Source organism: Podarcis erhardii (genome assembly GCF_964252035.2).
Source record: "Podarcis erhardii genome assembly, chromosome: 1".
In the NCBI taxonomy this organism is placed as follows: domain Eukaryota; kingdom Metazoa; phylum Chordata; class Lepidosauria; order Squamata; family Lacertidae; genus Podarcis; species Podarcis erhardii.
Window position 1 is genome coordinate 59,383,723 of NC_138497.1, and position 25,851 is coordinate 59,409,573.

At 41.9% G+C, this 25,851-nt stretch overlaps 1 protein-coding gene and 1 long non-coding RNA gene across 7 annotated transcripts in view; one reads left to right on the forward strand and one right to left on the reverse strand.

Annotated features, from left to right (window-relative positions):
* Nucleotides 1-24,154, reverse strand: part of ANO1 (anoctamin 1) — a 144,754-nt gene extending 120,600 nt beyond the window's left edge. For 3 of the 6 annotated variants that reach the window (XM_081834482.1, XM_081834479.1, XM_081834480.1), the window contains exon 1: nucleotides 3,307-4,016. In XM_081834482.1, coding sequence (XP_081690608.1) covers nucleotides 3,307-3,352 — 46 coding nt within the window. In that variant the 5' untranslated portion in view covers nucleotides 3,353-4,016. Of the gene's footprint in view, nucleotides 1-3,306; nucleotides 4,017-24,058 lie in introns of those variants that run through there. The other 3 variants (XM_081834484.1, XM_081834483.1, XM_081834481.1) reach the window with 2 other exon arrangements.
* Nucleotides 20,202-24,099, forward strand: LOC309327604. Its single transcript, XR_014150591.1, has 2 exons — nucleotides 20,202-20,576; nucleotides 20,719-24,099. It is a non-coding gene; the product is annotated as an uncharacterized lncRNA (long non-coding RNA).
* Nucleotides 24,155-25,851: the final 1,697 nt, after the last annotated feature.

Sequence of the window (25,851 nt, forward strand, 5' to 3'; positions counted from 1 at the left end):
GAATTACCGTCCTGCAATAACATCCTCTGTATACCAATTGGTGGGACAACGCAGTTCCCATAGAAACAAAACAATGTTTTATTAATGCTGCCCGTTTCAAAGCTGACTCTGCCCTGCCACCACTTGGTGGTTCACACAAACTCAAGCTCAAGATTTGGGGGTGGGGGGGGTGGGAACCAAAACAAAAGGGAAGTCAACAAAAGCCACTGCTGGAATTATCAGTACCGCTTGCCTCATAGGACAACATGTCTGAGTTTGAAGGTCCATGACAGAGCAGGCAATCAAGTCATCTCATTCACTCTTTCCCTTAATGAAACCACAAACTCACAAAGGAGAATGCCAATGACTCGGAGGAGGAGCTGACTGTATTCCGAAAAGGGAAATCCTGTCCCTTTAAGAAATCTGAGTAGCCCAGAAAAAAATCCACAAGATGCAACTTCTCTCTTCCTAGTAATGGAGTAAAAGGAAAAGAGCTGCTGACCAGCACCTGTTAGATACCAGGCTCTTCAAGCAGAACTGTTGCACATTTCAGATTAAAGGTCTCCCTAGAAGGCAGGACACCACAGTCAAAAGTAGCCAATGACTTAGTAGAAAATCAGGGACCATGTCATTATTTATATTGGTCTGATGCACTTGGGGGAAATGGCCCCAGAGGCATTTGTTGCTTGCAAGGTTTGAAACAAAATACAGTTAGCTGCTTTCTTATTTTTGCTTACTTTTGGAAGAGCAAAAATTGCCCTTCTGCATACTAATTCTGGCTACCCAGATAACAAGCAAGTTATGCAGTTCAAATAAAAGGAAATCTAGTGCTAGAATTATGGTTGGGCAAGTTTGTTTGCCTTTGATGGAGTGCACTAAGTCTCCCCAACCCAGTTTCCCTCTATCTTTGCCAAATCCCAGGTTTGCTGTAGCCATCGAAGAACAGGAGCTTAAAGGAGGCAGCAGCTGCTGCACAATAAAGGCCAGGGCTTCTTTACTCCCAGTATAATTAAAATATAGAGGTAATAACAAAACATTGGGTTGGATCAAGATTTAGTCATGCTTAGACTAGACCCACTAAAATCAATGAGACACTGAAATGACTTCATTTCAATGAGTTGAGCCTAAGCATGACAAAGTCTGGATCTAAGCCATTATTTAGAATTTCTAAATAGTTTAAGAGAAGCAGAGCTTTAGAGAATAAGAGTGATAGCCTGACCTAGCTCTATTAGTCCAAAGGTGAATAAAGCGTATGAATTTCTTAAGATTTTAGTGTAGTCCAGTAATAAGAATACATGCCACGATACCTGTATAATAGGCACTGATATATAACCTATCATGAAGGAATATTAGTAGCCCTTTAAAAATGCACACATATATAATTAGTTTTATCTCATCAACAACCTCCCATGGCAGTATGTTCCACAGATTAACTGTATGTATACAGTTCTGACTTTGATTCTCTGATGAATAGAAGAAATAATGAAACATTTGTAGAGACATTTTGATACTGAAATCAGTGTATGATGGATTTGCATGATATATATCTTATCTAATTATTCATGTATCTATAGATCTGTGGATATACATGCAGATAGGTAATTTACCAAAAGAGAAAGAAAATGCAAATAACATTTGCAGGCAGATCTATATGGACACTAGCCCTTAATTTTATCAGGTAGATGCCAAGTCTAGTGCTTAATGATAAGTTAAATACCTGTTCCTTACTTGCTCATTCTCTAGTGGAGAGCTATGTACCACAGACAAATAACATGCCCCATGAGTAATGATTGTTCAGTACATTTATCAAGTGACCCTTCAAACTGATTAATTAACCTATGATAGCCAGTTTCCTGTGTGTTGCCTGATCTTTTCTGATTTAAAAGCTCTCCTTCATGTTGAACCTTAGTATGAAGCTAGCCTTCTCTTCTATACAGATATGTTAGCGGTGAATACTTAATATCAAGCGAATAAGCAGTATTTTGGTATACAGCTCAGCAGATTCATATCAGGCTAATTTCCTAAGTGTTCCTTCCTCCGCCCCCAGCTCCCCCCAGCCTCAGACACTCTGGCTGGTGAGAAATTTGATGAACACTTTGGGCTGAACTCCAGTTCAATATCTGGCTGTTTTAATAAGCAGCTTCAGGATACTGCTACTTCATGGGAATTTAAAGAAGGGAGTAGAGAGAAGGGCTCCCTATACTATTCTTAGAAGCAAACAGTCAGATTTGGCAACTTGATTACAAAGCATGGAATTTATAAACTGTGCCATTCTAAAATTACTTCATTTGTATACAGTTCAGTTGGACGGTCATGTGTTGCAACATATTCCAGTTTAACAGCGCAGTTCTGTAACACCCACAAAATCAAAAGGAAAATTGAGCCACACAGTGGATGCTGGTTATGTCATGTGTTGTCCAGCAACTGGAACTTGTATAGGAAATGGTCACTGAAAGATGTGCATTAAAAATGTGTATGCATCCAACATGCCCTTGATTTATTTTTAAGGGGAAACTGGAGAAACTTCCAAACCCTCTTCTTCAAACTATTCCACTTTTAATGTCTAGTGATGCTTCACAGCTGTGTTAACACAGAAGCATTTTGCCTTCCCATGGGTTAATGAAATTTCCACACTACCGACTCCTTTAAGAAGTTACCAATCTACTGTATATTATACCAGATACCATACTCACAACAAGTGTCATTGATAGTTTCCACTAAAACCTTTCTGGACCTCATTAAGTTGCACACATATTCAAGACAGAACAATTGTAAAGAAAACTCGAACACAGCTCCTTAAAACATTAAACGCTACCCCAAACACTAAGAAACCCACTTCACAATCACCCCAAAAGTAAATACCATGACAATACCATATGAGCAACACCAATGTAGCTTCTTCCATTTATATTGATAACATTGTACATTTCGCTTTGCAAGTTGCATTATATACATTTCAGCATTTAATCTGTATGTTTCTGCAGGCACAGAAAGACATTCTGATGAAAACGTTGTTTCTTCCGCAGCTCAGAAGTACGACAGAAACAACGGTTTCCAAACCTAGTCAGGGATAATAAACACAGATGAGCTCCTACATCCCCGTGCTTGCCTTTATTTTAAAAGAAAAGGCGGCTAGTGCTTTTATCTTAGCAGGACTGTCAGGACAGTCGTACACTTTTGCCAACGGTGCAGTCATTTCCCATTTATTACGAAGGTCCTTCCTCCTCAATGGGAGGGCAGAGAGAGCTTTAGAAATAATTTCCAATGCCACCCCTGAGGTCCAAGCTCGGTGCGGATCCTTCCCCATTCCAACTCCAGCACACTTACATGACTCGCGGGGAATTCTGTGAAGATCAATGCCATCCGTCTCCATTTCTGAGCCAAGTCTGGGAGGCTGAGCCTGGCGAAAGAAATGCTTGGCGGAATCTTTTCCTTCCTTCCTTCCTTCTCTCCCCTGAGGAGTTTCATTCAAGGAGGCAACCCCACTATTGCTGCAGCAGCCCCGTCTGGGGAGCAGCAAGCATACTTGTCCAAGTAGCAGCAGCTCCTACTTAGCCCGACCCATGCTCTTTCATCACGGCAGGGATGCCACCAACCGAGAGCAGCCTCAGCAATGCAAAAGAGCGGCGCGTGGGGTGTTGCACTGAGGAAGCGTCCCACCTTGGCAGCAGAAATTCCCCCACCTCAGCGGAGGGGGGAAAAAAAACCACACCACACACACAAAACCTCGCTCGCTGCTTTCCCGGGCACGCACAAAAGTCAAGGGTGCAACCTTTGCCTGGCGCACAGAGCTCTGGCACTCATGCTGCTCCCGGGGTTTGAGGAACTCCCTGGCAAAGGGAGAGGCGGGGAGAGGAACCGACTTTAAAATAGCAACGCCGCTTGGTCTCCCAGCCGGGCTCTCCCCGCTCTTGCTGCCGCCGAGACCAAAGGCAGCGGGAAAGAGGCAGCCCGCCACGTGACTCCTGCCGGCGAGGAAGAGCAGCAGCGCCGGGCGAGCGCCAAGCTGGAGGTGGAAGCGGCGGGGCTGCTGCCTTCTTCCCCGGCCAGGGGCGCGAGGAGCGCTTCTTATAGGACGCTCGCCAAGGCCAGCGTCGCGAACTCTTTGCTTAAGACGGGAGGGCGGGAAAGGGAAGGGTGGAGGCGGCGGCGGCTCCAGCCGGAGTTTCCATTATCACCCAAGCCCAGCCTTAACGGCCTCCAGCCACCACCTAGGCTGGACGCGTGGAGTTGGGCGGTTGGACAACGCCTTTTGGTGACTTTGGATCGCCTTCGCCTGCGTCACTTGCGCATGGCGTGGGGGAGCGCAGGGCCTGTTTTCTGTGTCAAGGCTGTTGGCATTTCCATGGAGAACCAGCGAGGATAGAAAGGGCTGCTTCTAAGGGTGCCGCTCACCCACCCTATGCCAGTGCTTGATGTGGGAAATGAATGCTTAGGAATGGGGTCCTAATTCTGTGGGCGGAGAGACAGGCACACCCCTCAGTTGCAACTTAAGAGGCACCTTGAAGACTGAATATATATACTGTATACACACACACACGTTTTTTATGTGCCTGCACCTCAGCCATCATGCGTTGCTCCATAGTTAAGAATGACAGTCTCTTGCCTCACATTCCTTTTTATTCTGCTGTTCTGCATGTCTTTTTTCTCCTCTGCCTGCTTTTCTGTGTTGACTTACTCAAATGTGCTGGGCAGGAGCCTGGCATCAGTATTGGTCAGACGTATGCCAGGGACCCAGCATGGCGCACCATAGCTAACACCCACCTGCACACTTAACTGGGTGAGCCCTTAAAACAAACAAAAATCCCAGAGAATGCCAGGTAGCTGCATTGTGCAAAGGAGTATTCTGGAAAAACAAAAGGGGTATGCACATAGTTACCCTGTTCCGTACTGCAAGATGTAATAGTGGCTTCCAGTATGGAGGATTAGGTTATCAGTGGGTATTAGCACAGTGCCTGCGTCTGCCTCTACAGTTGAAGTCATTTGAAACTGAATGCCAGTTGATGGAAGTCACCAGTGGGAAGAGTGACGTTGCACAGGGGCCCTCCTTGCAGGCTTCCCGGAAACATCGGATTGGACATTGTGAAAGCAGGAGATACTGGGCTAGTAGGGCCTTTGTTCTGATTCATCCTGCTCCTTCTTATGTGCTTATAAGTACGTGAGGGAAGAAGCCATCTTTTTATTCCTTCCCCAGTGACCCTGATGACGTGCTGCCATTTGGAGTAACTTCCCACACTCTGCAGCCACCCACCATCCTGTCAGCACCACCAAAACTGCTGCTTATCTCATATAGCCTAGTAACTAAAATTCAGTAACTAAAATAAAAAACAGGGTGGGGTGGAATCCCAGCTCCTATTAGAACTTCCCCCAGGTGGTGTTACACATAGTTCTACAAGGGTGATGCTGTCTCGTAGCTTCCTTGTAAAACACTCGAAGGCCTAGAGCAGAGTAATTTGAATAGAGACAAGATCCCATCTAGAGCTACCTATTTCCATCTATGTTAGTGTGGCTCAATCACTTCCTCAGCTACAGAGCAATGTGCTTTGGCACAAATCTCAGATGCAGTTTCGGATGCCAGTGTCAGGCTGTTTTCATGCTGAAGCACTAACTCAGAGGTGTAGGAAACTGAAGCAGGAGGATTCTCTCCATTGACAACACACAGAATCACACTACAGATACTGTATGGACGTTGCAAGCATCCCACTTTGTAGTGTGAACCGCTATAGAGAGTGAAGCCCTCTTGAGGTGTTTTAGACTAACAAAACATGGGAAGGGGCCAGCAAAGACACATTAGTTCCACATACACACCTGTGTCCATTTCAGTCACATTTGCGAGTGCCTTTTGGGTTCCTTGCACGCTTTAGACTTCATTGGACCATCCAGCTCAATATCATTTGCATTGATTGAAACAGCTTTCCAGGTTCTCGGGCAGAGGACATTTCCAGCCCTAGCTGAAGATGCCAGGGATTGGACCTGGGATGAGTTCTGCTGCTGGGCAGCTTCTGCTGTTAGAGGTGTGGGAGGAACACCAGCCACTTTTTCTTTTTCAGAATAAGAGGCTGTGGAGGGGCCTCATGTGGATCGTAAATGGCACATGAAGTAGGAAGCTGAAGTCTCTCCTCCTTGTGCTATTTTCCTCCCCAAAATGTCCACCCCAGCAACCCCAGCAACCGTTGCCCCTACAGCAGGGTGGGGTGGCACTGCTCACCTGAGCTGTCAGTCGCAACGCTGCTGCTTTATTTCACAATTCTACAGCTCCATAGAAATCTGGGATATGTGGATTTATATCTCCTGACTCCCCGCATCTCTTAAATGGAATCTCTTATAATTCACTCTTCTGAAATACCAAATGTTTCAAATAATGGTTACTCTTCAAAATGCGTGATCTATGATGATCCTACCACTCACTGTTTTTCTCCTACTGGAGTTGGAACACAGTGAACTTAGAGGTCTTGGGGGGGGGGAATGAGGCATCTCCTGTATCGAGTTTCATAGACAAGACATTATAAGGCAGTGTGGGAAATATTATCAATTTACGGCTCCTCCAGATGACCTGCTTATTCAGCATTCATCCTGATTATTATTTTTTTGCACAAAATTTACTTGGTTGTCAGACTATGTCCGGTCTTTTTTTTTTCTTTTTTTTTTTACTGAGTAGTCATTCTTATTTGTTTATCGGGGTGAGTGGTTACATAACAGTGAGTGTTTATTCTGTATTCATCCTAATTTGTGTGCTTGCACCTAGCAGGGTATTTAGACATCTTCCCATTCTTCATTTGTTCATCCCACACTTTTATTTTTCATTTCCCTGTCACTTTCCAAACTGCAATCAGCCCCCTTTAAAAAAAAAGTTGATTTGTTACACTGGGGCAATAAATCTAATTCCATAAGCCCAAATTTCCGGTATGTACTTGAATCCCTCCTGCAAACTGCTGACAGTCTAGAGACACTTGCCTATGGAGCAGGAATGCTGCAAGAGCTTTTAAACCAAGCATTCAACTAATTCAAAATCCATATTGCTTTTGCCACAAGCTGAGCAATATTCCACTGAATAGTCTTACATTGCACATTTGCGTTTTGTCCTTCCTCCAAGGAGTTGAGTGTGGCAAATATGGGTTTTACCTCACTTTATCAAAGCAATAAAAAGAATCAAATAGTTGTATATAAAAAATAGCAAATGGCTGTGTAGAGACCTGTACTGTGTCTCTACATAGTGCTTTGTTGGGGTGCAGCTTTCACAATCAAAATGAGGGACCTGAATCTTAATACTGTTTGGATAGTGTGTTTCATAAAGGGAGTAGACTTGCATCCAAACCCAGTTTAAAATGACTGAAACAGACTCTCAGCTTCAACTGGGAATAAAGGATGCTGTCTTTTTCTACACTGTTATGCCATCACAACAGATCTGTGAGGTAGATTAGATTGAGAGACGGTGGCTTGCCCAAGATGAGCCGGTGAACTTTATGGTGCTGTTGTGTGTGTTTGTGTTGAACCCCAGACCATGTCTGTTTCTTTACCGCTCCACACTGGCATCCCGGTCTGTACCTATCTCAAATATGTGTCCTAAGCACAGACCTGGTTTTCTTCATTCTTTTCCCTCACTGCAGGGAATTGCTAATTTCTAACTGAAATATGAAAGGCTCTTCTGCGGATGCCAAGAAGAGACTCCCCCACCCGAGCTTGGCTGCAAGAACATTAAAGGAAGGTTGATGGCGCCTTCTTGTGTATCCATAAAACTTGGCGAGTGACATCCACAGATAAATATAATAAATTCAGCCAAGTCTACCTTAAACAAAGCAGTTTGCAGGGGGGAACTGACCTTGGGCATTTGAGCAACAGTGCCCCTGAATGATAGCAGCAGCTGACATGTGCAGGGAGGATTCCTCTTTAAAGGTCACTAACATACTTTGCCAGCAGGCTGCAGGAGAACAGGCAGCTACTGGAGACCACAGGCTTCTAGCCCAGGAGGGGAAAGAGGTGGGCTTTGAGACCACATCCTTCCCAAGTGAAGGGAACGGAGAGATCCTGTGTGCATGCTGCCACTAAGGACTGTTGGGTGAAAGATAATTAAGAGGTCTTGTTAAGAGGGTTCATCTTGGTATCTGCAAAGTGAAATGCCACTTGGAAATAGATCATTTATTTATCAATATTGATTTTTTTTTTAATGACTGTGCATTTCGATGAAATGTAAATTCTTTCTGTCTTCACCCCCTCTCTCCCCTGCCCATGTCATTGTGTTTATTTAATCCTCTATCTAGCCCAAGTTTGATTATTTTCTCAACCGTATCAGTTTTCATAAATAGCTGAGCCACTTTGCAGGAGGTCTTATTATTTATAAACACATTAGCAGTTCTTGAGCTCAAGATCTAGCCAGAATGTTAGAAACGTTCTCACACACAGGATTTGCTAACACAGTGTCATGTGATGCAGCGAGGCATTGCTGGCCAGGATATAAACCTCCAGTGGTCCTCTTGCCAGGGATCCATCTGCTTGGAAATCAGGGCATTCAAAAAGCGTTTGGAGAGATCTAAAGTAGTTTCTACCAGCAGTACAGAAGCCAAACAAGCAAGTTTTAAAGTGTGCTTCTCTTATAGTAATTCAGAACTAGCATTTTGAAACTGCATGTGATGTAATCGTCTGCAGGTAAGCAGAGTGGCATAAAAAGATGTCCAGAGAAGAAAGTGAAAACACCACAGGTTGATGTCAACCCCCATAAACATCCTGTCCATGGATGACAATTGGCTACAGCTGGAGTAAGGCAACTATGGTGTAATAGAGTGTTTAGTATGTCTAACTGCACTCTGGAAATTTTTCTTTCTTAGCCACATATCAGCGGTCTAAAAGACCAATGGTCTTGCTCAATTTTTTTAAATTTCGCAATGAACTACAAGCCTTAACATTTCCAGGGCATTTCTTAATTATTTGGGCTGCCACAGAGTAGATCTTTCTACTTAAGAATATTTTAGTTCCTTTCGCCTCTCCAGTTTCTACAGATGCCACAACTGTGTAGATTTCAAAGCAAATCGTATCACACAATTAAGAAAAGCTACCAAACATCATGCAAACGTGATCGTATTTGAACTGTAAGGGGAAACCCTTGCTTTGTCTTAGCCTTAGAACAAGGATGTTCTGCTGTTACTACATCTTAAAGTATACCATGTATAGTATTACTACTAGCATAGTTTCATTCTTCTCCTTTACCTTTCCCCTTCACATTCCTTCCCCATACGTGACAGCCAGAGTGCTGGTGGGAACTGAGTGTTCTGATTTTATTGTGCTGGTTCTATGAAACTTGCACTGGCTACCAATCAGTTTTGGGGTTCAACTCGAGGTACTAGTCTTAACCTTTAAAGCACGGGAACTGGGTACCTCAGAAATCGCCCTGTCCAATTTGTCCCTCCCCACCTCACCCACCTGAATCATCATTGGGGGGCTCTGCTTCAAATCCCTCACCTTGGTGAAGTGAGGATGGTGTCAAATTGGGTGGGCCATTTTCTGCTATGGCACCTAACCTTGCTGAGTGAAGTCTGTCAGGCCTCATAAATATACTGCTTTAGGTGGTTGGTGAAGGCCTGGATCTTTTAAGAAAGTCCTTCCATTCATTAAGTCATCTTTCACGGTCTTAGTTCTCTGTTACTGTTGTGGTGCTGGCATTGGATATTGTTAATTTATTGATTTCAGTATGTACTGAATATCCATTTTAGTGATTCCGCTTGGTCCCCCCCCCCCCCCGCTTTCATTACTCTCTGTTGGCTGTCTTGAATCTCCTTGGAAAAATAGGTGGTTCAGCTGAGGCACAGGTTTACCACCACTGTGAGAAATGGGCCAAAGCAGGGGCCGTTAGAAGCTGCTATCATAATTAGCATTAGAAAGACTTGGCATAAATTTCCGATTGCCACTGCTGGCACTGTTAATTCTATTTTGAAAGAAAGGTCTTGAGTGGTCTTACGTTCACTTTTAAGTTTGATTCACTTTGCTTTCATGTTCACAGTGGTATTTAAAACAATCTTTTTCAAAAGGAATTTGATAGTTGACATGATTGCATATAAAAGACTGTTCCTATAAATATATAAATCATGGTCATTTTAAAATATGGGCTTTTTCGAACAAAATGTAATCCTCAAAGACTTAGCAAAAAAGTAAAATGAGCTTGGGTTTATTTTTAATACCCATTATTCAGTTCATTGTAACTTTTATGGTTCACTGTGCAAATATGGATTTAGATAACTTTGAAAAATGCACATTATTTACTTTATTAGAGCCACAGTACAGTATGTGATGTTCTAGATTTGTGATAAATTGAAGCCTAGTGTTGCTGCATTTTACTCCTTCATATGTGAGCGGAGGCAAAATCATGACCTCTGTACCAAAGAGAATGAATGACCTTTGTCCTAACTCCATGCTTGATGAAGAGGCACAGCAGGTGCAATATGATGTTCAGTAGATAAAAATATTTTGGGAAGGATATTTCATATTATTTTGATATGGTTAAAAAGTTCATAAGTTTTTTTTTAGATCTTAATAACTTTCAAAAAAATAATTGCACTGGCAAAGCAAAACGTCACAGAAACTAACTGCAGTGCCTACATTCTGTGACTTGGTGGGCAACCTGTGGCCTTCATGTTGCCCTTTTCCAATTTCATATGGGTGACAGAGGGGGAAAATTAGGTAACTAAAAGAGAGAAGTGGGTAGGAGGTGGGGAAAGAAAGAGAAGGCGATGGCCCACTTTTGGCTTGGACTCCACCTCTAGTTTGTGCCCCCTGTCGGATTACCTCCTAGGGAATGCAGCCCATAAGAGAAAAAAAGGGTGCCTGCCCCTGTCCTATGGGGAAATTGTGTGCAGTTCCTAAGTTCCATGATCAGTATTCTTCTCACAGAAAAAGATTGACCCCTTCCCATGGCGCACTTCTGAAAATCTGCTTCAGAAGATTAGGAGATCTTCCAGAAAAAGCACAGGGGACTACCACAAAGAGGGCGAATTAGCAAAAATCAGGCTCACTTGCAAGAAGCAGAATTGTCCTTTCCAGTCACACAGGACACCACAGAGTATCATAAAGGAGTCCCCAATCCTTACAGCATGGGTAAAGTTGGAGAACTGTGAACCAGCCTTAACAGCAGACTGCTGGAAGTCCTATATAAACTGTTCTGAACATTCTAAGGGTCTAGACTGGTTATTGTACTGAATCATGTTATTCATAGATGGCTGGTGCTTACCATAAATAACCACCTAAAAGGGTTAGAAAATGAAATGACATTGTATAGCATAGCATGGTTTGGTATATTTCTGGAGTACTCTTTTTAAAAAACCATGGAGGGTCTATGCACAATAGACTTATGAAGAAATATATAAACAAATTTAATTCATTTCCCAGCCTAATATATAACAGCTGTAGGATGTTTTAGAAGAAAATGAATCTTCCAAGTAGACACACTGCATCTATAGTACTGCAAAAGAAAGAGTTGTGTAAATCACCAGAACATGTGTCTTTATAAGAAATCTAGTCCTTCCAAATCACTCCCTTTCTGCTTTTCTGACACAGGCTTTTTGATAATTACATTGTTTTAAAACTGCCTTTGAAACATTTCATTTGCAGTGTAAGATTTGTTTTATGGGCAAAAATGAGTAATAAACCCAACACCACTAAAAAGAACATCAGTGTTCTGGATTAATGGGTACAATGTGAAATGCTGATAACATTCCAACAAGAGTTCTGGAAAACAACACTACAGGTACAAGAAGGGGCAAGTATTATTATAATTGTTTCTGAAAAAGGCACTTAATTGACACTGAACTTTGTATGACACAAAATCAAACTCATTCATTCTGGAAAGTGCTTCACCTATTTATTATATATCAGGCTAGTTCCACAAAATGGTTCTGTTCTACCAAGGTTTTTTGTGCCGACAGGAGTTTAGAACCTAAGCCATAATTTTAGCTATAGACGCACCATGTTTTAGAGTAGCCTGCCTCCTTTTACCTTCCATCTAGGCAAAGTGATGGTCTGTTAATTCAGACAGCACACCAAACTATCTTCTGGTTTTGTATTCTGGTCTGCTGATGGATCACAAACAATGTTTTTTTCATTCAGACCTCACACTAAACCATAGTTTAGCTTCCTTTAAACCATGGTTTAAAGGTGTCTGACTTGAGCCAGCATCTTGAGCCAGCCATACAGCAATATATTACTGATAGATTGAGAATATAAGCCACAGACCTAGGATGGGAGACTTTCTGGAGTCCAAGGGGCATGTTCCCTCATGGGCAACCTTCCTGGAGCCACACATCAATGGTGAGCATGGCAAAAGCAGATGAGGCCAGACACACACCACACTCCTCCACCCAGGCAAGCAACAAGTATTATCCCAGTTCAAGGACTCATTCCAGCTAGGTAAAATTAGAGGAGGTGGGCACTTAGCAGGATAAGTAAGGATTGTGATCTGTGTGGGCAGCCTGGACAGAGCCCCAAGGGCTGGCTAGAGAGGCCTGGAGGGCCACATTTGGAAAGCAGGCCTGAGGTTCCTCACCCCTGCTACAGACATCATACAAGGTTTTGGAGACTGTTTGGAGACGGTGCATACTACATGACAAAGCGCTATCCCTTGACATTGCACCAATACTCCTAGCATCAAGAAAGAAAGAAAGAAAGAAAGAAAGAAAGAAAGAAAGAAAGAAAGAAAGAAAAGGAAGGAAGAAAGGCATATTCTCAGTCTGATGACCCAAAAGCATTAAAGGTGATATATGTTTGCCTACCCAAAATTAGTCTGCTCTCAAGATGCAGTTGAGGCAGCCTTTACTGATGTGTCAGTTCCCAGCCCAGTTGGCTTGTGTATGTGGAATTGCTCGGGGAGGGGAGGCAGTGCACCTTGTCCTTATCCTCGGGTGGCAAAATGTATTGGGCAAGCCCTAAATGTAAGTACTGTGATGCAAGATGGTTTTGACCCTGCAGGAGCCAGAATCTAGCACAAAAAGAGTATTACAATTGATTCAAGACTTTGGTCGGGTGGCGGGATTTAAATTAAACAAACAGAAAACTAAGGTGCTGGGAAAAAATCTGACAGATACAGAGTCAGAACGGTTTCAGAGAGAGACAGAACTAATTGTGGTTAAAAAAGTAAAGTACCTAGGGGTAAACATAACAGCAAAAAATCTGAGTCTATTTAAGGATAATTATGAAAAATGTTGGTCTGAAATCAAAAGAGACTTGGACAGTTGGACAAAATTAAAACTTTCTTTGCTAGGCCGAATTCCTGCTATTAAGATGAATGTATTGCCAAAAATGTTGTTTTTGTTTCAAACACTACAGATTGTGGACAAGACGGAGTGCTTCCGGAAGTGGCAGAGAGATATCTCCAGATTTGTCTAGCAGGGCAAAAAGCCCAGAATCAAGTTTAAGATATTAACTGATGTGAAAGAAAGAGGGGGCTTTGCCCTGCCAGACCTAAAGTTGTACTATGAAGCCGCAGCTTTCTGCTGGCTAAAAGACTGGCTACTTCTCGAAGACACTGACGTACTGGACCTGGAAGGTTTTAACAATGCTTTTGGTTGGCATGCATACTTATGGTATGACAAGGTTAAGATCAATAAGGCCTTTAAGAACCATATTGTCAGGAAAGCAGTGTTTAATGTCTGGACAAAATACAAAGACTTATTGGAAAACAAAACTCCAAGGTGGCTTTCACCTCTGGAAGCTAAGGCCCGAAAAAGACCCAATATGGAGGCCAAATGGCCAAAATATTGGGAAATATTAGAAAAAGATGGAGACAATTGGAAATTGCAGAGTTTGGAGAAAATGAAGGATGAAGTGCGAGACTGGTTACACTACGCTCAGATTAAAGAAGTTTTTAAAAATGACAAAAAGTTAGGGTTCCAGGTGGAGAAATCGAAGTTGGAAACAGAACTGTTAGAACCTAAGACTAAGGTACTTTCAAGAATGTATAACTTGCTGTTAAAATGGAACACACAAGATGAAATGGTTAAATCGGCTATGATAAAGTGGGCACAGGATATTGGGCATAACATTATGTTTGAGGACTGGGAAAGGTTGTGGACCATTGGGTTGAACTTCACTGCATGTAATGCTTTGAAGGAAAATGTAATGAAAATGATATATAGATGGTACATGACCCCAGTTAAACTTGCCAAGATATACCATTTGTCTGATAATAAATGTTGGAAATGTAAAGAAAATGAAGGTACATTCTTTCACCTCTGGTGGACTTGCCCTAGGGTGAAGGCTTTCTGGGAAATGATATATAATGAGCTGAAAAAGGTATTTAAGTATACCTTCACCAAGAAACCAGAGGCCTTCCTTCTGGGTATTGTTGGCCCGAAGGTGTTAAAGAAGGACCGAACATTTTTTATGTATGCAACAACGGCAGCAAGGATACTCATCGCTAAGAATTGGAAAACTCAAGATCTACCCACACTGGAAGAGTGGCAGATGCAACTGATGGACTATATGGAACTGGCCGAGATGACTGGCAGAATCCGAGACCTGGGAGAGGAGAGGGTTGAAGAAGACTGGAAGAAATTTAAGATTTATTTAAAAAAAAATTGTAATTTGGTTGAATGTTAAGAAAGGATGCTAGATCATAAATAATTGTGCACCACTAAACTAGATGGAATTAAGATGACAAGTAAGTTGAGGGAAAATTATAAACCTATTGGAGAATTAACAGATTAGAGTTAAATGAATGTGACACAAGATTGTAAACAAGATGATAAATTGCAGGCAATAACTGACAATGATGCAAATGGGAGCGGGAGATGTGAGGGAGTCCAAAGAAGTTACGAAAGTATGTTATGATATATGTTATACTGTTTTCTATCTTTGCATTTATGTTTAAAAACTTTAATAAAATATATATATTTTTTTAAAAAAAGGATTGTGATCTGTGTGGGCAGCCTGGACAGAGCCCCAAGGGCTGGCTAGAGAGGCCTGGAGGGCCACATTTGGAAAGCAGGCCTGAGGTTCCTCACCCCTGCTACAGACATCATACAAGGTTTTGGAGACTGTTTGGAGACGGTGCATACTACATGACAAAGCGCTATCCCTTGACATTGCACCAATACTCCTAGCATCAAGAAAGAAAGAAAGAAAGAAAGAAAGAAAGAAAGAAAGAAAGAAAGAAAGAAAGAAAGAAAGAAAAGGAAGGAAGAAAGGCATATTCTCAGTCTGATGACCCAAAAGCATTAAAGGTGATATATGTTTGCCTACCCAAAATTAGTCTGCTCTCAAGATGCAGTTGAGGCAGCCTTTACTGATGTGTCGGTTCCCAGCCCAGTTGGCTTGTGTATGTGGAATTGCTCGGGGAGGGGAGGCAGTGCACCTTGTCCTTATCCTCGGGTGGCAAAATGTATTGGGCAAGCCCTAAATGTAAGTACTGTGATGCAAGATGGTTTAGAAAGCCTTTCTGTGAGTCACACTCACAGGTTGTAATCAGTCCCAGCAATCTGTGGTTTAGATAATATTCTAAAGAAAAGGTTTCTGATTTTTAGTAGAATCATGCCCAAGGTAAATAATAATAATAAAAACCACCCACCACAGGAATAACCACAGGAAGCACAGTGGCTCTAGACACTACTGAGTCATAGTCTCTTAGATCCCTCCTTGATTCCAGGGAAGAATCTTTATCCCACCCTAAGCTGCACTGGCTCATTAGGTGAAAACAATCCTATTTCCTGCAGCTGCCACCCACATTCATGCCCTTGTTCTTGCATTTCTATATCCAAAAGTTAGATAGCTGATATGGTAAAGCAGAAGGTGTGCATGTAAGAAGGGTAGGGGGGATATAATTCCCAAACTAGTACATGTTTGATAAACGTCCTTCTTACGGTGTATTTTTCAAAGAATGCCACTCCCTCTCCTGCCCAAAACTTACACTTACTTTCAGTTTATACAGAAATGGATAGTAGAATCATAAAACTGTAGATTTGCGAAGGATCTTGATAGTCATCTGGTCCAACTCCCTGCAATGCAGGATCTCAACTAAAGCATCCATGACAGATGGCCATTCAACCTCTGCCTAAAAACCTCCAACGAAGGGCTGCTCTCTGGATTGTTGAAACCCTTCTTAGCACAACCTGACCCTACATATCCCTCAAAATCTGTGATTGCTAGCCAGAAAGTGCATATAACAAGAGGTATGTGTACATAGGCGGCTTCCTGTGTACCCACATTATCTTCTTGAACCAGAGTAAGAGCCTCCATTTCCCCCCCAAACAAGGCACAATGTGCTAACAATATGTGCCGATTTTGGCATGAATCCACAGCACTGGATGAAGGGGCAATGTGGGATGATACAGCATGGACCACTGAAGTCGGATGCTTATTTAATACCTCCCCCCCCCAACAAGGAACAGTTCATGCAGATGCACTACTTGGCAGTAAATTGATACAGTCAAGAAAGGTTATTGGAACAGCTATTAGTGTTTTATTGATTTGCTAGCACAATACATATTTTATGTCCACATTTTCTCTCTCTCTCTTCTCTCCTTACATTGTTCCAGTGAGCTCAGAAGGGACTATTTGTGCACCAGGACTCAGTGAGGGCATGTGTCTCAATCTGGACCTCAATAAAAAACACATTACAAAAAGTGCAGCAAGGTATTACAAAAACTGTTCCTGAGGTATCAAATATTTGGATTTTTTTTTTAATAGAAATGTAAAGTTGACTATTACGTGTTACAGTACTGCTCTCTGCCTGGAGGCAAAATCTTCTGTAAGCAAATGCTGCTAATAGATGTGATTCAATCCTAGAAGACTGCCATATACGGAGCAAGTCAGATGGTCGCAGGGAGAGTCCATGGCAGAGAAGCTGCCATGGCAGAGAAGCTGCCACTTTTTAAGCCCATCAGGCTCATGTTGGCAAGGGCAGAAAGTTTGTATCTGTGGTACTTCTTCTCCTCCTTCCTTTTTTTGGTACTTGGTTGTCCTGTTTTATTTACCTTCCCATTGGTTTCAGTGAATTGATTTATTTTTTTCAACATTGGGGGAACAAGATCCTGTGGATCAAAGCTCTTCCCATGTCACACACCCCTTTTCATTCCCTGCCACAATCAGAGGACCAACATCAAAGCAGTGATGGTGCTGGACCATGGCTAATGATCAGGGATGATGGAAACTCTGAACCAGTAGTAACTGGAGTGCCACATATCCCCAGCTGTAGGACCAGATCTGTGTAGGCCACAATGTGGTTTATTCATAAACACTCAGGTGCTTTGAGAAAATGAACCATGACATCTTCTTCAGGAAAGGATGGAAATCTTGCAACTCAGTCACCAGCTGCTTTCACATTCTTTCACATGATTATCTTACAAATGATGCACCTGCCTACTTGAGAGCCAATGTGGTGTAGTGGTTAAGAGCGGTAGCCTCATAATCTGGGGAACTGGGTTCGCGTCTCCGCTCCTCCACATGCAGCTGCTGGGTGACCTTGGGCCAGTCACACTTCTTTGAAGTCTCTCAGCCCCACTCACCTCACAGAGTCTTTGTTGTGGGGAAGGAAGGGAAAGGAGAATGTTAGCCGCTTTGAGACTCCTTAAAGGGAGTGAAAGCCGGGATATCAAATCCAAACTCCTCTTCTTCTTCTTCTACTTTACTGAACTTTGCATTTCCCGATGTATCCATTTTTGATGCCTCAGGAGTATATAAAATTTGTGGCAAACATTTGGTAGAACTGGTCTGCAGAGTGTCATATAAATTGCTTCAGAATTAATATAGCTCAACTTTCATTTTTTTAAAAAAGTTTTAGAATTTTAGCCTTCTGGTTTTCAGCTCTTGATTCTAGCTTCTGGTCATCAAGTTAAATATATATTTCTTTATTCAGAAACACAGTCATTTCATTAAATAAATTATGACCCTATAGTGCCAATTTAACTCACCCCATATTGATTGTATGCAAAAAAAAAAAAAGGACTTCCTTTGAAAGTCTTGGAGAATTCTTTCACAGACAAACATAATTATTTGAATGGTTATGCAGTCTGGCTCTCAAGATTTTGACTTTAGATACTATCCTTTACAATAGCTGCCCCATCTATCAATTTGCCTGACTATAATACTTATACTCCACCTTTCCATTATTAAAAAAAAAACAACTTTCAGCAGTCTGCAATTACTGAGGCTGACCCACCCATGGGGCAAGGTGAGGCAACTGCCTCAGGGGGCAAGATCCACAGGGCAGCAGATCTGACCTCTAAAGAATGCATCTGTTGCTACTACGGTGACAGCAATAGCTGTGGTGCTCTTCTTGGAAGCCATATCTGCCACCTCGGCAATGCCCCTGATTCAGAGCAGGCCCTTTCTCCCCCACAACAACCTTTGATACCTACTTCAGTTATCAGGTAAGGTTGACTTGATTCTCACCATGTTTCTGATGTAGATTTTGACTCACCCCTTCTTCCCTGGTGGGGGAAAATGCCATTTTGTGGTTCGCCTCAGGTGCCAAAATGTGGCCCTGACAATTACATTCTATAAAATCACAGTCTCAAATAAACTGGGTGGCAATATCAGAAATCAACATCTTTCATAAAAATTGTGAACAAATTAAAACCTTGGACAGATATTCAAAAGAGAATATTTTTGGAGAGAGTATTCCACGATCAGGACACTACCAAGAAGGAGGCTGAATCCCTGATCACCACCATCGTGCTCTCCAAGGGCAAAGATAACCCATTAGAGCAAGGCTTCTGAATGAGCAGGATCATGGAGGAAAAATCTTGCTCTTTTACCCTTAGAGCAGGAACAGCCAATGTGCTACCCTCCAGATATTTGTTGGGCTACAACTCCCATCATCCCTGACCTTTGGCCACCTCAGCTGAGGCGGATGGGAGTTGTATTCCTACGATATCTAGAAGCACTAGGTTGATTACCCCTGATTTAGAGAGGGTACTGGTAAATATGAGGCCTTCTGAGTCCTATCCATCCACCCACTGGAGATTGACAGCTCCGTCTGCTTGCCAATATTTTATTTTTTTTCACTTCACCTTGTTTCATTAAGTGCCAAACCACACATTATGTGGAAGACCCATACTAGATTTCCCTGATGTTGTCAATTTTACTTTAAAGGTGCCAGGGCACTGAGGCTGCCAATTTAATCAAGGCACTGCCACAGAGGTGTTATTTAACTCTTTCTCTCCATAATATGTTCCCAGTCTAATGTCGCCATCCCCCTACAGCTTTTGTTAGTTCCATAGAGGAACAAATAGGGGTACCCGAATCCCATCCCCCCAAAACCTAATGGCAGTTTGCACAGGGGTGATGCATATCAGGAAAACAGTACCAAGAGGAGATTTAAAATGTGTATGTTAACACACAGTGACTTCAAATGGCTTGGGTGTCATGCACTCAGAGGTCATAGAAATGGGCTCTAAAGTATTCAGACTTCAGGTCAGATTTTCTGTTGCCATTTACTTTGAAAACATTCTGTTCACCTTGATTATTTTCTTTCTTAATAAGAATATAAATAAGAAATAATAGAATGTGCTCTTAAGAGAATCATCTGTCTCAAACATTTCAAGATGAAATAAACTCCTTTCAGCAAAATATATGCTCAGATGTATTACTTATTACCAGTTCGTGGAGCCTTAAACAACAGCTAAATATGATGCATTATTTTAAACACAAGGGGGCACTAAAAAGCTAATCCTTCTCAATAGTACAGTATTAGAAAATGCTTCACTGATCCTCAAACATCTCCGAAAATGAGTGTGAGCATCAAAAGTGGTGGCATATCATGGACCTTTTTCACCAATTTGGTATAAACTGCTGGAAAAGCCACCTTGTGTGGCACATTTAATTGAAACAGTTTCTCTTGTAATGGCCAATTGGCTGAGCAATAAACTTGAAGACTTGGACTGATTATTTTTATTATGAGGGAGGATTTCCACTCCAGCAGTTTTCCTGGTAAAAGAGAAAGTTTGTATCCCCCAAAGTCAGCATGGAGATTCGCTTGCCAGCCAAAACCCGGCCCAGAGTTATCTTTAAGCCATGAGACGATGTGTGCATAGTTATACACTGGATTGAAGATGTTGCATTCACAGTTATAGTACAACAGCAACACCACAGAGCTTAACATTTAATGCCTCTGTGTGGAATAAATTGCCCCAAGCAATTTTGCACATCCTGGGCACGCTCCAGCAAAAATTAGTCATTGCTCCTTCCCTTTGAAAGTGAAGGGATGGGAGTGAGTCACCAGACTAACTTAATTCCTATTAAATCGGACTTAGTGATGATTGACTTTAGCTGGATTGTACCTACTACACATTGCATATTCTATGCAGCAGTAATGTTTGGCGCTCCTGGACAGGAGGAAGAGGAAGGCTGGGGGGACTGGCTGTTGCACACAGTCTGGTGAACCCTCCCGACTATCTCTCTAGCACTGCCATCTGCTTAAGAGGCAAAGCCACACCAAGATACCAGGTAGAAATCTATGTGTGCAGTCTTTAGACTTAACTTGTGTCACACTTGCCCCAAACTCTGACCACCATAGGCATATAGAGTACTATGAGTGTTGGGGCAGGAGCACGTACATGTTCTTTTTCGAAACTTCAAAAAAGAAGAAGAGACCTCTTCTCTTTGGAGCAGCAACAACTGAGGTAAGGGAAAGAGGTGGATCGGTGATTTCAACTGTACTCAGTTAATAAGGGAATATTCCCAGGAAGTGGAGGAAGGGGAGTGGGAATAAGGAAGAAAATAAGCGCCAATGAAAATGACAATTATTTCCCCTGACCTTTTCAGTTTCACCAGAAATGGAGGGGGAGATGGAAATAGCAGTGGTGAAACTGACATGTATAGACACACACACACACACACACACACACACCCAGAACGAGTGGGTGGAGTCATTCCTGGATGTGTCCGGAAAAACTGCTGGGCGGAGAGCAAAAAATGAGCTTCCTTCACAGAAGACACACATAATTGAAGAACCTTAATCTGATTCCTGCATGGTCATCAGTTGATTTAAAAATCTGACACAAGCACATTTATAGCTATTTCTAGCAGTTTGCAAGCGATAGGGCCCCTCTAGACGGCCTGTTCATTCATCCTGATTTGCTTGCACAAAGTTTACTAGATTATAGCCAGTCTTTATTGAGCATTTGTTCTGATTTGTTTGTGGGATGGTTATATGACAATAGGCATTTGCCCTGCATTCATCGTGATTTGCTTGCAGAGCGTTTATACGTCTTCTTGTTAGCCGCTCATTCATCCACACACTTCCGTTGGATTTCTCTGCCACTTTCCAAACCACAAAATGTCAAATCTTTTTTAAAAGTGGGTTTCTTGCTCTAGGACAACAGCACCCTTTACTCCACTTGCAACTGTGCATGCCAAATGTTCTGCTGATGCACTTGAATCCCTTCTGCAAAACTGTGAGAGTCTGATGGTGCCCTTAGTCCTTTGCATAACACATGCCCCAGCGGTACTTTGATTTTACCCTCATCATCCCAATCTTTCTTTCTCATCCTGTGAAAGTTTGTAAAGTCACACATGGAAGTGTCCATAATATCAGTTTTTATTTCCAGTACAGTGGTACCTCGGAAGTCGAACAAAATCCATTCCAGAAGTCCGTTCAACTTCCAAAAAGTTCAGAAACCAAGGTGTGGCTTCTGATTGGCTGCAGGAAGCTCCTGCAGCCAATCAGAAGCCGTGGAAGCCACATCGGATGTTCGGGTTCCAAAGAATGTTCGCAAACCAGAACAATCACTTCCTGGGTTACAGGGTTTGGGAGCCAAAACGTTCTATTTGCAAGGTGTTTGGGATCCAAGGTACAACTGTATTTCTAATGCAAGATATGCTATCTGAAAAAGTGCAGTATTTAAATGAAATGACAAGGCTATCTTTTTTTTGCAGGCGGTGAACTGCTTTAAAACTGTTGTTTGGTGTTTGCATGTTTTGCACTTATCACATGGGACTTGTAATATTTCCCTTCACCCATATCCTGTTATCTTTGGCATTTTTTTAAATGCGGGATTCCTTATTAAAATTCTCAAGATAGCTGTCTGTCAAGCCCTCTGGCTGACTTTGCACACAGAAATGGAATAAGACCTCTCCCCTGGATCAGACACAGGAAACCTTTGATTCTCTAAATGCTGTTGAAGTGCAGTCTCATTGACCCTAACCATTGGCCATGCTGGCTAGGATGGAAGGGAGTTTTAGTTCCGCAACATCTGGAGGGTGTTCATCTGCCCTAGATAAACACCTGTTCTTTTTTTCCCCAAAAACCTCTTTTGCCACGTAGGTTTGAAATAAGATACTTCTGTGTGTATTTGTGGTTATCGGTGGAGTGCAAAGCACTGTAACTACCCCCAAATTTGTCAGGTACATCTCAGGTGTTCCATATTGAATGGCTAAATCAATTTTATCACAGATTCCACTCCTAATTCTATATGCCATAGGTTATTAAGTACACCTAGAAGGGAGATTGAATTTGCCACCGTGGAAATAGTCATGAAATCCTAAACTACCAACATTTTGAATTCTGAAAACCTGCCAAAAGTGAGAGGAATTACATACAGAGGTGGTGTAGAAAGTCACTTTAGCTTTTAAAAGATTCAACACATTCCAAACCATTTCTCTTCCATTCCAGATGTTTTATTTCTACCTTCAGCTTTTTCAAAGCAAAATGAGATTTTATTCCTTGCTGTTTCTCTAAATCCTTGCTTATATTGCTGACTATATTTTGTTAGAGCATCTTGGGTTACTTAAACTACATTACAATGTTTATACATATGTATTGCACAGGATTTCATAGACCACTCAGGCAGGGTTTTTTGCATATATAAAGTCGGTTTCATAGCTGCAGAGTCACTTCAAGACAAGATTTCCTCCCCACCCCACAGCCTCAGGGATTGCCATTTAATAGCAAGAGTGCGTGCCCAGAAAAGGCTAACACAATTGTTTCCCATAGTTTGGGATCACCACAGACATCCCTTGAAAAGTTCTGACATAAAATATGCACCAACACATTTAATGCACATTTAAAGAATCCTGGGAATTGTAACTTTCCCCACAGAGTATTTTTAATTTAATTTAATTTAATTTAATTTAAAGCACAAAGTCATGTGCTTTAAATGTGCATTTGTTGTGCTTTAACTGTATGGTGGATCTGCCAGAAAGAAGCTCCTTCTCATAGTAGCCAGAGGAAAAAATCCTGCTTTGCTGAATGTTGTCTTCGTTCAAAGTTCTTTAAAGGGGCAGAAGTGTTTTTCTTTTCAAAATATGGTCACTGTTATTCAAGTTTAGGAGTAAGCCTGCTATCTTTACCAGGGAGATAGCCATGCGGCAGCATGATTCAGAAAAGAAAAACAGTAATCCAAGGACTTTAGCAATTCCTTACATTTAAAGAAAAAGGCCCTTGGTATTTAATTATATCTATTTTTCACAGAGCATTGATTAGTTCTACTAAAATAATCTGGGTGTCATCTGAATAGCCATACGACTAAATAACCTTGTGCTTAATTATACCAGTTTTAAAAGAGGACTACAGTATGTTAGTTTTAAAGGTGCTTTTGTAGAGAACGTAAATATACAACAAGCCATTCCTACTAGCCCAAACAGTTAATCACGTCCATGATCTGTAATTCAGTTTCCTTCATTTTCCAACCAAACTCGTTTTGCTATCTGGATTAAAATAAAACAGTACAGCAAAATAATCATTTGCCTAAGAAACCCTGCAAAAACTGTTTCAAATCCAGTATCTTCTTTCTTCAGACAGAGCTCTCCAGTTCATGGTGTTAGGCTCTTATCTATATTATGTTGTTCTAATGCATTTCTTTCATTCAACTGACACTTGGAACTTCCAATGATGTCAACTGAACCTTTCATCTTCAAAGAACAATTTTGTACTAAAGCATGTTGTTAGTATAATTTTACCAGTAAATGAATTGTGATTTTACATATGGAAGTTAACTGTGTGTAGCCATCAATATTTTCAGGTGATGTTAATATTAAAAGACATTCCTATTGATAAAATGTACATAGAAATTATGAAACTGACTTTAACCTCCCCATCCCCTTCAACAAAAACATACATAAACTTGCAGTCATTGAAGATATTACAATGGAGCAGTTGTCTTACCTGTTAACAAGTGAGTGTAATACATTTTTCAGAAAGGGCAAGTTTGCTTTCTGCCCTAGTACTCCTCTCTGATAGTAGACTGTTCCAGAAATGAAAGACAAAAATGGAATTGCATCAGAAAACATGAAGGTAATTAAGGTGTGGCTCAGAGGTTTTTGGTTTTTTTAAAAAAGTGGCTTTGTAAGTTTTGAACGACTTTCAATTAATGTTCAGTGACATTTGTAAATAAGTTTCACCTGATTTGCACAAGCTGCCCAACCACGCTTTAAAATTATGTTTGATTGAGGGTTTGAAAACATGCAGTTAACTCAACTCTCTAACTGAGGTGGGGTCATACCTTAGCAGGAGAGCAAATGATTTGCATGCATAAGGTCTCAGGTTCATTTGCAGAAGGTCCCAGGTTCAAGTCTTGGCATTTCCAGTTAAAAGGATCAGGCGATGTAAGTATACAACCTTTGATGGAGATGCCAGGCACAGAGACAGCACTATATTAAATAGACAGAAAGTCTGATGTGGTACTCTGAGACTGCCAAGCACATGAAATGCCCAGCATCTTTTTAAAGAGTCTCTAATCCAAGAATTTTTCCTATCATGCAAGTTTGACCCTATATCTCCAAAACAGCTTGTTCACTGGCCATGAGCTGGCTAACTTGCTTTTTATCATTTCAATGGCATGTTGTTGAACTTGGTAAATCCAAGGTAATAAATGTAGACCTAGCATGTCACTTCTGTGATACACAGTGTTTAAATTCTGTCTTAATATGCTTGCTTTCCTTTATTCCAGCAAACTACTTTGCCTTTTATTTTCCCCAATGCATTTCTGTCCCATGATCCATTGCACTGGCTGGGCAGACCATAGACAAATCTATGCATTAAGGTCATAGCGTTACATCCATGACACTTCCCTGGTACCAGGACCAACATCCTTTACAGGTGCTGGGCCAAGAAGAAAGCAGCTTGCACAGTGAGACAGGCTGCAATGCTGTTCTTTTTTAAAAGCAGTTACTTCAGGAGCGGGGATGCAACAAAATGCTGTGTGTCGACCCAAAACAAGCCCCCTTTTCAAGGCTACTGGCTGAACCTCATCTGGTGCACTCACAGCCTAATCATTAAGAGCCTAATCTGGCAGGCCCAGAGGCGGATTATCCAAAGGGAAAGTAGGACCCAAAGAGTCCAACTTCTGGCAGAATTAATTTGCAATAGCAGCTTCTGCTGTGTTCTTTCAGCATGTTTTATCAGCAGAGGGCAGCGTGGTTGGGCAGCACCACAAACCCCTCGCTTGACTACTAGTGCTGGGGCAGGATGAGCTGAAGCAAAAACAGTTATATTATTGTCCCTGTTCTTTGTAAAAGCTGGATCTTAAGGGTGGGGGTAGTGAGGATGGCTGCAATAGCAATTAAACAGGTATGCGTGGCAGAGAGCCCTTCTTACAAATGCCCCCAAATGTCTAGACTGCCCTCGAAACAGTTGGAGCCAAGTTCATGCAAAGTAGCCTACACATATTTATATCAGCCTCAGTTTACTTCAATTTGTATAGGCCCCATTCTCAGTTCTTGCTGCAACAAAATCGGTTGCTGTTAGCCATGGGCATAGACGGGGGGCAGCTGCCCCCCGCCAGTCAAGTAAATAAATAAAAATACTTAACTAAAAGTAGAAATAATCAGCATATTTTAAATGGAAATGCTGGGTGAGGTCACTTGTATGATGTGGTGGTGCATTCTAACAACCCAACTGGCAACCCAACTGAGTGATAGGCGAGCTGACCAATTGCATCACAGGTAGCTTGCCCTACC